The sequence below is a fragment of the Elgaria multicarinata genome, chromosome 6 (genome assembly GCF_023053635.1).
Source record: "Elgaria multicarinata webbii isolate HBS135686 ecotype San Diego chromosome 6, rElgMul1.1.pri, whole genome shotgun sequence".
NCBI lineage: Eukaryota > Metazoa > Chordata > Lepidosauria > Squamata > Anguidae > Elgaria > Elgaria multicarinata.
The window spans coordinates 105,953,099-105,966,317 of record NC_086176.1 but is presented as its reverse complement, the minus strand read 5'-3'; the positions used below and the strand labels follow the sequence as shown (position 1 = coordinate 105,966,317).

General features: G+C 45.1%; 1 protein-coding gene across 1 annotated transcript in view; it reads left to right on the top strand.

The window, feature by feature from the left end:
- Positions 1–13,219, top strand: part of DCC (DCC netrin 1 receptor) — a 1,200,544-nt gene that overhangs the window by 1,121,978 nt on the left and 65,347 nt on the right. The window contains 1 exon segment of the mRNA XM_063128256.1: positions 385–547. Within this exon segment, the coding sequence (XP_062984326.1) occupies positions 385–547 (163 nt within the window).

Below are 13,219 nucleotides of genomic sequence, written 5' to 3'. Positions count from 1 at the left end.
ACACCACTGTCAGCATACATCACTGCTCCATCTAAGAAAATCTGCATGATTGTTTATAGGAAAGTGGATCTTGTCCTGGGCTAGCCTTTTAGGGCTCAGTCCTATGAATATTTAGACAGAAAAATGTCCCACAAATCCTAGAATTCTCCAGCCTGCATGGCTCACTGGGGAATCCTGGGAGTTGTTGGACTTTTTCTGTCTAAACATGCATAGGATAATGCCCTTAGTCATTTCAAGGACTCAAAGAAGACTTCACAACTCATCTACCAAAGACTCACAGTTCCATAACATATTTCATATTTGGAGAATCCTTAACCTATTTTATGTTGGCAGTGTTACACAACAGCCATTCACAGCCTTTCAATGCCATTTATGTCATTTCAGAGCCCCCCATTGGACAGATGCATCCTCCACATGGAAGTGTAACACCCCAGAAGAACAGCAACCTTCTCGTCATCATTGTTGTCACCGTTGGGGTCGTTACTGTCGTGGTGGTGGTGATTGTGGCTGTGATTTGTACGAGGCGTTCATCAGCACAGCAGCGGAAGTAAGTAATTTCAATGAATCTGTATCCATTAGCCTGGTTTTTCCTCCTGAAGTAGGTTCTGCTAGATGGCAAAGTATGCCAAAGACTCGAGATATTTTGCACCTTCTTGCTGCTGGATTTTCAAAGAATCTAATATTGAACACAAAGCAGAGCTTAAGGGGAGACAGCCCAACACATTTTTGTGAGTCAGGCAGAAACCCAAATGGTGCCTTCCAGTGGAGTTAATAATACAATAATATACTCAGTATATTATTGTATTATTATTTCTGAGGCTTGGCTGCCTCAGAAAGACTGCTTTGGGGCAGGAATTGGTAGTTCTTTAATGAGGTTGCTATGCATAAGATGAATGAATTTGGTAGACTGATATCCTAGAGTCAGCAGCTGCTGGACCTAGAAGCAATGGCCCTCTGATTGGTGCTTTGCTTCTCCTTGAAGTGAGTGGGAATTTGGAGAACTCAGGGTAACAGATTAAAGCTCCCCAGGGCTGTGATGGTCTGTCCTGTCTTAGAGTGGTTCCACCCACCCAGACAATGCATTAGTTTCCCATAACCTAGTAGGAGATGTGACGGGGTCGAGGGAAGCCCCGTCGCATCCTCCATTTTTTTTCCTTAAAGGGCCATGTGAGCAGGAGCACACCAACGGAACAGAAAGTGTTTTTTTTTAAAAAAATAAAGGGTTCCCCGCTCCCCCTGCCCCTGATTTCCCCCCACACAATGCCTGATGCCCCCCTGCCCACTCACTCACCCGTCCTCCCCCCGCTCGCCACGCCCATCCCCTGTCCCCGCTCGCCATGCCCGTCCCCCATCCCTGCTTGCCATGCCCGTCCCGCCATGCCCATCCCCCATCCCCACTCGCCATGCCCGTCCCCCGTCCCCGCTCGCCATGCTCGTCCCCCATCCCTGCTCGCCATGCCCATCCTGCTATGCCCGTCCCGCCATGCCTGTCCCCGTCCCAACTCGCCATGCCTGTCCCCCGTCCCCGCTCGCCATGCCCATCCCCCATCCCTGTCCGCCATGCCCTGTCCCCATCCGCCATGCCTGTCCCCGTTCTTCTTTCCCCCCCCTCTCCTGCCGGGTCCGCTCTTTCCCCTGGCCCCCATCTCCCCCCTCTGGGATTCCTGCCCTTGGCCCGATGGGCACGGCGCTCCTATGGAATGCTGTGCCAAGTGCATGGCTTCTCCCGGCTACTCGCAAGTAAGCGAGCAGCCAGGCAAAGCCACGGACCCTGCTAGACCTTCCACAGCCCCGGCCTCAGCCTGGGGCTGCGGAAAAGCTGGGCCATAAGCGGATCTGCTTATCCTGGGTCAAGGGAGGACTTAGCCTGGCCTGACCCCGGGATCCCCTGTGCGTCATCTGGATGCACAGCAGGGAGACCGGGCTTCAAACCACGCTAACTCCTCGTCTAGCAATGGCGCAGTCTCCGGCGCCTGATCATCCAACTCTTCACCCTGTCTTCTCCCAAGGCTGCCTCCCACCCAGCATCGTAACATCCAGAAGCTACACAAATGAAAGAAAAATGAAGAGGAGAATAAATGCAATGTAGTTTTTTAATGCAGCATACAGCCAATTAGTTGGAAGCCAAGAATAGTGTTCAGCAACTCTAATAAGCTCTGTTGAGGATAAATCTTACCACGTGGTACTCAGAGCAGGACAACAGAGCAAGAGAGAAGTTTCAAGTGTGGTGCTGTAACAGAGGGCCAGAAAACGACATCATTGGTTGCAAAGAAGAGCTGTTGGTTTAAAAGGATTCTGAGTATAATGTAAAATCAGTCGCAGAACCAGAAGGAACACAAAAATCCATGTGAGATCATAGGAAAGCGTTCTTTCCAACCCCCTGAAAAGCCATCAATCTGTGACTATTGTATTAGACAGCTAGTTTGAACAAAGGAAACCCACACTAGTAAAGGCAAGGAAACTAAGCATATGTTAAGAATGCCTTCCAGCCCCATTATAACTGATCGTGACAAGCATCTCTGGGTTTGGAGGAGGCTTTGAAGATGAGTTGATTAAAATGAGGAAATAACATCCAGGTACTCAGAGAATGTGTTAGCCATCATGTAGCATCTATTAGGAAGTCAGCCATTTCCCCTTGGGATATATTTCTGCTTTTAGCTTCACACTATGTCTCCAGCGCTCATTAGCTGCAGCGTTATGGTTTCAAATTTTGGCTGTTTAGTGCTAAGCTTCTATGCGTTGGGGGAAGCCTCAGTTCTCCTGCAGGCCCTTTTATGAGAGTGCGTAAGTAAGAAAGCACATCAACTTGAAATTATTTCTTGTTTTCAAAAGCAATGTGTTCTTTTCTTACTAATACATTCAGAGCAGCTGAGGACCCTTTAGAGAGCCATGTAAAACAGGGGGCAAGGTGATTTCACAACCCAGACTTCAGTGGTTATATGTTGTCAGGGCAAATGAGACAAATTGAAAGGGGTCTCCTTGGGTTTCCTTTGTATCTGTTTATAGCTGTGTGTAAGTAAAATCCCTGCTTCCTGAAAGACTGATACATTGCAATAATTGGTTCAAATTGGAGAGGCAAAACTCTGTGCTTCTACAGGGCTCTGAGCTAGCTGTTGAAAGCATCAGCTAATAACTGACGAACTCTCATTTCACTTGTTATTTGCCACATCTCAGAACATAAGGGGGGACCGTTACAGTACAATACCAAAGTGCACCTATATGATTAGGGGAAAAAAACCCATGAAGTTGAATTATATTATGCAAAATGCTGGTTGGGCTCTAAAGAGCTCCTGCTATTGGGCGGTATAGAAATGTAATAAATAAAATAATAATAATCCATGTACGGACAGAAAGCATTTCTAAACATGCAGGGAAGGTTGGCGATGGTTCGATTCCACATGTGCTGGGTTGAACTCCACTCTGGAGGATGTCCTGACGTGACTAATCCTGGAAAGAGAAGGAAGTAGCAACCAAAACAAAGATGGAAACTAAAACCAGAGAGAGAAAACAATCAGCTTAAAACAGCAATCAACTCACTAAAAATGGAATAGACATCTTTGTTTATTGCATTATTATTTGGGGGTTCTATCAAGGGCTCTCTCAGTTCCCTTGGTAGGGCGGTCCAGAGAGTTGGTGCCATCCCTGAAAAGGCTCTTGTGTGGACTGCTCCATGCCTGCACCTTCAGGGGTTTGGAGCTGGGCAAACTTCAACCAACTTGCTCTTGGCTTATGGACATCCAATAACTTGCCGGGATTCAGATTCAATTTATTGACCCTCATCCTACCCATCTAAGCAAATATTTATGGGACTCGTGGCTGCATGTGAAGCTGTAAAAGGAAAAAGAGAGAGAAGCTGCAGCCTGCCTCTGCACATTTCGGATTAAGGGCCAGGATTTTCAGCTTGGAGACCACATGTGGCCAACTGTGACCTGCAGGCTGCATGTGACCCCCAGAGGCTTTCATTTGAGCCTGCCACTGATATCCAAGCCCCTGCCAAACACCCCCACAATAGACCCACCACTCAGGTGTTGGATGTGCTGGAGGAACAGACTTATGATGGGAGAAGGCTTAGGTACAGCAGTTGCTGGGGAACATGGGTGGGAGGGTGCTGTTGCTCTCATGCTCTGCTTGTGGGTCACTGGCCGACAGCTGGTTGGCCCCTGCATGAACAGAATGCTGAACTAGATGGTCCCTTGGTCTGATCCAGCATGGTTCTCTTTATATTCCTGCTAAGTAGATAATGTGTGAGATACACAGAGCAATGCTTCAGCAATTCTTGCTGATGGTGATAGTCAGTCTTATGTTCCAGGAGAAGTGTTGGACATGGGAGAAAAAGAGGACTCTGAGCGGAGATCCCCATTTCAGACACAAATGCTCACTGGTTTACTCTGGGCAAGGATCTATAAGACTGTGGTAAAGTGTATGCTTTGCATGGAGAAGGCCCTAGGTTCATTAACTGGCATTTTCTATTAAACAAGTATCAGGTGAAAGACCTGGAAGCAAAAGCTTATCAGTGATTACTAGTCCTGATGGCTGTATGCTTCCTCTAGGAGCAGAGGTGGTAAGCCTGTATATACCACTTGCTGGGGAACATGGGAAGGAGGGTGCTGTTGCACCATGTCTTGCTTGTGAGTTCCTGGTCAACATCTGGTTCACCACTGTGGGAACAGAGTCCTGGACTAGATGGACCCTTGGTCTGATCCAGTGGGGTTCGTTTTATGTTTTTAAGGGGTCTGCCACAGAAATCATGCTCCCCACAACCTGCCAAACAGCAGTATAGTGGGCTGGAGAGTGCAATTGTGATGAGGTACAGCTTGCAGGGAGGGTCATCCACGCACACTGTCTTTCACTAAGAAATCAGGCTGGCAAATAGTTCTTTGGCAAGCTGGAGAGGGTGTGATCTGTGGAAGGCTGTGGCCAGGTGAACCTGTATGCCTTGCTCAGTCTGTCCAGGTGCTCTTGATGGGCATGATTGATTGATTGCATTTTTATACCGCCCAATAACTTCAGCTCTCTGGGCATCTCCAAGGCCCAGCTCTTCCTTCTGATTGTTCTTCATTTATTAATCCAGCCTTAGCCTGGACAGCCTTTCGAATCAAGAACTATCCTCTGCAAAAGAGGGCATGTGGTTTTCCCTAATGGGAAGGGGAGATTAAAGGCTACATCCCACATACTCATTTCCCTCAAATTATCCCTATAGTGTAAAGCTGTTGTTGTTGTTGTTAGCTAAATCACCACCCAGGCAGCAGCGATCCTAAGATCCTTTACATACCGGGAAAGGGTTTAAGGGGGAGAAATGTAAAGAATCATTAAAAAAATCAACGGATGACCCAATCTGATTCAAATTTGGTGTGCTTAAAGCCCTCCTTAATACCTATTACTGTGCCAATTTTGATGTCTTTATCTTTTAAACTTACGCAGATGTAAGCATTTATTTAATTTGTACTTTAAACATATCAAATCATCCTCCTGCACCCCCAGTGGCCGCTAGGAGAACAACAGATTTGCTCCTAAAGAGGTAGTTAAATAGGTCGGTTCTTTTATATATGAAGCACAATTAAAGCAGGATGCGTGGGAGTACTTCACAGTCAAAGCAGATTATAAACTAGAAAACTTTGCAGTCGTTTGCACGCAATTCACAATGATTGCACAGTATAACCCTGGTGTGATGAGGCTATAAGCCTCCTCCACATGCCAGTCCTTCCTATGAGAGGGAGTGTGTGACGTTGTGGAAAGGGTGAGTATGAGTAGGAAATAATGTGTTACCTTGTGTATGTGGTTGTGTGTGAGAGGTGTGTACGAGTGTGTGAGTGGGGGAGAGAAACTGGGTCAGTGTGCTTTGGGGAGGAGGTTGCATCCGTTGCCAACTGCAGCCATGCTGATGGGCATACAGCCCCACCAGCTATGGCTGCCTGGAACCCTTGATTGTAGACAGAGCTGAGCTTCAAGCTGCTCTTTTTCTTAGAAAACAACCACTAGCCCCAGCCAAAGGATTCCAGCCATCGGAAACTGATGATTTTGTGCAACAGTTTTAGATGGTTTTGCGGATGGTACAGGCGCCGTGCCTTTTTTTACCAGCTACATTTCTTGCTCCTTCTCTCAGCTGTCCTTTCCTGCCAGGAACAGCCACTTAATGCAAATGCGGCTTGTTTTCTTCACTCATTGGCTTTGCGAAATCTCACCTGTTCGTGTCTTTCAATCTCTTTAAGCTCTTAGCACTTCTGCAGCAGTGGGGGTTTGCCAGTGCAGCACGTCTGTCACTATGTGCGACGCACCCTTTGAAGGGTTGCCTTCTCAGCTGCAGGGAAAGCTTAAGGCTAAAGCAGACGTTATTTTAAAGATGTAGTAAGCAGATAGATGTTTGTTTGGTTTTTTTGCTCTAGTGTAAGCACAGGGGACCCAATCTGGATTGGGACTCTGGCATGGGAGTATGAGGTCTTTAAACCTCCCTTCCTCATTGTGGACCTGATCCCAATTCGGTAGAGTAGGTCAACTGCAATATATAGTGCTAAATAGCAAAGTATTGCTTTAGTGAATCACTATTTGGTACTACAAACGGAAAGTGAAGGTGAGATCTGGATTGGGACTGCAATGGAGGAGAAAGTGTTAAAAAAAAAAACCAACCCCTATCCCACTCTTGGGTCCTGATCTGGATAGGAGCCCCTGTGCTTACACTAGAGTAAAACAAAAAGCAAAAGACAAAGCTGTTTTACAATGATGCCTGCTTTGGCCCTTAGAATGCATTCACAAGGCAGTTTCTTGTGTCCTCTGGTGCTTTCCTGCTAAATCATTAAACGAGGGAGACCCCAAATCTTTTTTTAAAAGTGAAGAGGAAAAAAAAGACACCTTGCAACACAGAACCTCCTTGAGCTAACACTGCAGATGGAGGTCACGGAAGCAGAATTAAGAAACCTTTTCTCTGCCATTGCATCTAGGGTTTTGTCAAGAACAGGAACTATTTTAATTTGTGTGCACCATCTTGGGCTGATACGGAGCCTCTGTATTTTATATGCTGCTTTTTGCACCCAAATGTAAAGATTCCACCCCTCCACTCACCCCGTCATGTACCTTGCACTGCTAGAGTGAATAAGATTGATGAGCCCTGTTCAGAAGACACCTTAAACCATGACTTTAACCGTGGTGAATAAAGCAAAAGGCCTTATTCACTGTGGTTAAAGCCATGGTGTCTTCTGAATGGGCTCACTGTGATACTCTGAAGGCTGCTGTCCATGGTGCTGAACAGTGAAGCACCAATGTAATCTAAACACACCTTGACACATTATTATTATTATTATTATTATTATTATTATTATTATTATTATTTATTTATATAGCACCATCAGTGTACATGGTGCTATGTATATACTGCAGGGGAAACAGTGTATTAAATGTATGCCTGACTCTTAAACACACACACACCCCTCTGTATGAATGTGCCTATACATATTTAAAGACCATATGAATGGCTTTGCTGGATAAAAAAGAGAGATGTAACCGCTTCCATATTCTGCAACAAATAACAGCCAGTCAGGAGCCACTGGAAAGCAGACAAGTAAGCCATGATGGTAATGGCTTGCCCCTGTCATTTCTCGCTATCATCTGGAAATTAAAGGGACAAGGATAACACAGGCTCCATTTTTAGCTATTGTACATAATCACCATAGTTTCTTCTCTATGAATGTCTCTAATTATTTTTTTAAAATAAAGTAAGAAACCATGCAAGCTAGTGGTTGCCCCTAATACATCTGGCATAGAATCCTATAACCCTACTTGGCCATTCAGTTCCTCACATGGTTAGAATTGCTTGATGAGAAGAGTAGGGTCATGTTTCCTGGGGTGATGGCACCATTCCATCACATCCCTGTTGTCGTGCCTTGAAGCCATCCATGAGTTAGAGGAGAGGTTTTGAAGCAGGAAGCCTTCTAGAGGTGCACAGGCTTCCCATGTGATTTAGAACCCTGCTCGTGAAGAGCTCTAAATCACATGGGGAGCTTACATGTAGAGAGTGCACAGGATCCTGCTTCAAATGTTTTCCTCCAATGCCTGATGGACACAGGGCCAAGTGGTGGGAATGCAATGGAGAGGCCCCACTTTTCCCATCATGTAGTTCTAATGACATGAGAGAGTGAATGCCAGAATAAGGGTTGTATGTTGCATTCAGAAGTACCTCCCCCCCCCCACCCATGTCCTGAAACTGTTGGCAATCATTATCATTGGATGGACCTCTTCCAGTGTTTTGAGGGGAAGTGAGAAAATATCTTCACATGTTACATAATTTTGTAAACCTTTATGCTTTAGGGTGGATCCCTGCATTGAGCAGGGGGTTGGACTCGATGGCCTTATAGGCCCCTTCCAACTCGACTATTCTATGATTCTACGATGACATTTTGGTGTTTTAAAACCAAGAAGCCCGCATATATTGTAGCATCACAGGATAAAGGTCTGCCATGTGATGCCTTAATCTGGCCAGATTTAGCAGTTCAAGTGCATACCTGAGGCTGCGTTAGACACCGAGTTCAGCCATTGACTGATCACCGCTAAGAAACTGCCAAATCTGCTAGCCAGCAATGGCTTCCCAAGAAACCATCCAAACATTCTGCCATGAGGCTGCCAGCATTCAAGTAAGTGGATTTGGCATTCTGACTCACTCAGAACAGAGCCAGTTTGCCCCGACATTTATATTGAAGTAGCTTGTCAGAACACATTACAGTAAGTTTGCAGCAAGGTGCTGTTCCGGGAGCTTGACAGTAATTGAGAACAGGACCCAAAACTGATGTTTATACAAGGAGAACATATTCTGGGATGACTCATTCATTTTCCTTTATTTTTATTAATGACCTTTCTTTCCATAGTCCTGTCTCACATTTCTGTCACTGCCTATTATCAGTGAGACTGTTGGTAATGTGGAGGAATAAACAATGTACTGAACGTTACATTTTCGCTTTTTAAAGTCTTAGATAACCTTAGTTATCTAAGACTTTAAAGGACTGCCAGGATTGGAGACATGTGTGGAATGACGTATTCATTATTAATAACCCTTTACCTAACAGGTTCTGCAAACAGTGTTGAAATTTCTATGGCATGGCACAACTGGGTAAAAAGGATATTATTTGAGAAATGAATCAAAACACAAAATTACAAAAAGTGGCTTTGGTGTTTTGAAAGGAGCTTCTGCTCTTTTTCCTATGGAATGAGGGCTAAAGAAAACATATCTGAGGATTTACAAGGTACCTTGGGGACGTCTATATGTTGCCACTTTGCCTATGTATTCCCTAAAACTCAGTCTGTGCATTGACTAAACTGTGTGTGTCAAGGAATATGTGAGATGTTGGGATTCCATGACAAACATACAAGGGTTCCTAGTTGGTAAATAAGTCTATATGGAAAGGGTCCCTTGAGAGCCTCCAGAGAGCTTCATCTATGGGGCAGTATAGAAATAAGGGGTGCGCTCCGCTCTGTTATGGATCCCTGCATCTGAAGCGGAGTAGGCCTATCCGGACCTGCAAAGCCCGGTTCCGGAGCAGATCGGGGGAGGTCCGGATCGGCCCGAAGTGGTTCAGAATGGTCCAAAGTGATTCGGGCTGTTCTGAAGCTTTGGAGCCAGGTAAGTGGGGAGGGGAGCTTACCTGGATCCATCACTACTGCGGTCCGTGCAGCGATGGTGGAGGAGCCAGGTAGGGGTAGGGGGTAAGGGTAGGGCGGGCTTACCTGGATCTGCCACCGCTGCAGTCCATGCGGTGATGGCAGTGGAGTGAAGTAAGGGGGGGCTTATTCAGCACCCATTTTGTCCCCCCTTCCCCACTTACCTGCCTCCGTTGTCCGCCACGGAGGCAAGTAAGTGGGGAAGGGGGCAAAATGGAGTCCGAATATCGATCCGAATCTCCAGATCTTGCTCCGGATCCAGTTCCGGAGTGGATTGGGGGAGCTTAGGATCGACCCTAACCAGTTCGGGCCTGATCCAGAAGGTCCAGTAGGGTGGGCTTACCTGGCTCTGCCACCGCTGCAGTCCATGTGGTGATAGCAGTGGAGTGAAGTAAGGGAGGAGGGGGGGCTTATTCAGCCCCTATTTTGTCCCCCCTTCCCCACTTACCTGCCTCCGTCGTCCGCCATGAATAGAAATGTAATAAATAAATGTAGAAAGTTTGGAGACCACCTGCCTTAGAGAACAAAGACTCCCCTTGAATAAGTTACTTGACAGTTTAGATTATTATTGTATAAAGAAGCTAAATCACTTCGTCATCAATTTAAGAATGGTAATACTTCATGTGCTCCATGAGTTTGATTTGCATGTAAGCCCTATATGTTATGACATAAATGGATTCCATATTGGATGGAATATAACAGAATCTGTTCTATAGGTAAATTTAAGATGCAAACCTAAAAGCCGGGAGTGCTGGGAGTTGTGATACTGTTTTTCTGTCTAAACGGGCACAAGATTGTGCCTTTAAGTGGTCTTGATTTTTCTTTTATAAAAAGTAAGTGTGACACCCTTTTAAAAAAAAATTGTGCAAAGACAGGTTGATTGTGTTCACATCCTAAGTCATATAAAAAGAGAGCATATTGTAATAAATATTCATGAAGTAATAAATGTGGGATGGGATTTGACACTGAATACTTCCATGGGTTAAAAAAAAATCACATTTTAATCTATATCTAAGATGCTGTCTCACTCAGTTGAAAGTGTAAAAGCAGAAGCTGCTTCTACTAATTAAAGGGTTGATGTTACTAATGGATGATGGCGGCATCAGAAAGCATACATTTCTAACAAGGAACTTCACACAATTCTCTATGTTTCTGGAGGGATCTTTTTAACAGGGGTGCATCAGCTGGTTAAGAAACGAGCCACTCCGTTCAGCTGCAGGCTTGCATCCCCTTAAGCCACTATTGACATTTCCTCTCACTGAAGTTTGTCCATTCATCTTCCTAACATATGCTGCCAGCATGGGGCCTTATGTCTAGCTGGAAGGAGTTGGCAAGTAGCCTCAGCTGGAGCTAGAACTGGTGGCACTTTATACAACCCAATAAAGCAGCTGGTATGGGAGTGCATCGAAACATAGGAAGAGCCCTGTTAGATTTGGCCAAAGATCTTCCTAGTTAAGCATTCTTTTTCCCACACGGCCCAGTTGTATATCTATAGGAAACCCACGTGAAGGACATGAGTGCCATTGTGTCATCTGCTCGTGTTCCTCGGAAACTGGTATAAAGAAGCGTATTGCCTCTGATTGTGGAGGTGTCGTATAGCCATTAGGGCTAGTAATGATCCTCCATGAATTCATCTAATCTCCTTTTTAAGAAGTCCAACTTGGAGATCGTCACTATGGCCAGAGCTAGACCTAAGGTTTATCCTGGGATCATCCAGGGTTCGCCCCTGCCTGAGCACTGGATCCCCTGTGTGTCAGGTTTGACCCCAGGTTTGACCCCAGGACAATCCTGGGATAAACCTTAGGTCTAGCTATGGCCTATCTCTTGTGCTGGTGAATTCCATAGTTTCACAATGCGCTATGTGAAGTTGTCCTTCCTTTTTTCTGTCCCGAATCCCCCTCCTCCATGTGTGGTGTAGTGGCTAGAGTGTTGGACTGGGAGTCGGGAGATCTGGGTTCTAGGCCCCAGTCGGCCATGGAAACCCTCCGGGTGACTTTGGGCCAGTCACAGATTCTCAGCACAACCTCGCAGGGTTGTTGTTGTGAGGATAAAATGGAGAAGAGGAAGATTATGTACGCCATCTTGGGTTTCTTGGAGGAAAAAAGGCGGGATATAAAAGCAATAATAAATAAATAATAAATCAATAAAATGATCAAAAAATAAGGAAAGGATGACAGTCGTGGCTTCTCACTGGTTGATAAATTTACACAGGTGCATAACTCACCTATCAGCTTAAAAGTTTAAATACATTGTCACTGGGGCTGAGATGCTTTGTCAGCTGGGATGCCCCTTGTGCTCATAATTAGAAAGCTAGTACCTGGTTCCATACGCTGGGCCTTAAATACATCATCTTCATTTGTCTCCAAATGCATAACAGCTTAAAAGGCTAATAATAATAATAATAATAATAATAATAATAATAATAATAATAATAATAATTTCTTACCCTCTGCTCCCTTTGGATCAAGGCGGGGAACAATGTTAGTATAATACAATATAAATCAAATACATAAAATTAATTAAAAAGCATATAAAACCAATACATTATTTTAAAAAATCAAGACATCTTAAAATTATTGGTTTAAAATTCATCTGGGTAGGTCTACCAGAAGATGCTAGTCTTTATAGCTGTCTTAAACTCATAGAGAGAATTAAGTTTATGAATCTCCTCCGGCAGGCCATTCCACACTTTGGGGGTGACAGAAGGAAAGGTCCTCCGGGTAACAGTTGTCAGCCTAGTTTTGGCTGACTTATTATTATTATAATTAATTAATAATAATATTATTATGACTGAAGTAAGTTCTGCCCAGAGGACCCGAGTGTGTGGGGCGGACTGTATGGGAGAAGGCGATCCCACACGTAGCCTGGACCCAAACCATGTAGGGCTTTAAAGGTAATGACCAACACTTTATACTTCGCCCGGAAACTAATTGGCAGCCAGTGAAGTGACCAACCACACATTTCTGATCACTAGGCTTTCACAAAAGACAGGATGATCAACAGATCAGGGATCAATCATTGTAACACTAATGGCTGCATTCTAGCTTGGAACCATGCCCTTGTGGCATTTTCTTCATGCCACATCTGTAATATACCACATGACTATGGTATGGGAGTACATCAAAACATAAGAAGAGTCCTGTTGGATCCTGCCAACAGTGTATCTAGTTCAGAATCCTGTTTCCTACAGGGCTCAGTCAGATACCTATAGGAAACCCAGAAGCACCATACATACTTGCCAGTGGCTATGGCTAGTATGGAATCTCTCCAGCTGATCTAGGAGAAGCATGCCCCATGTATGTATGCTCAGCAGTGACTGAGCCGCTAGAGAAGAGTTCCTGCAAGTATCTCAACCACCAGGGCAAGACTGACCTCGTATGTCTTTCCCACCAAAATGGCACCCTGTGGGAAGGATAGGTATAAATGGGAAGGACCTAAATGATCAACTGCCCACATAGTTGAGGATATTCACACAAATTCCCCAGTGGATTAAGATCACACCATGGGGAACGAGTTCTGGCAGCTCCATGGATGTGAAAGGAGGTCCATATGATGGCCATGTCTCACATGGCAGCAA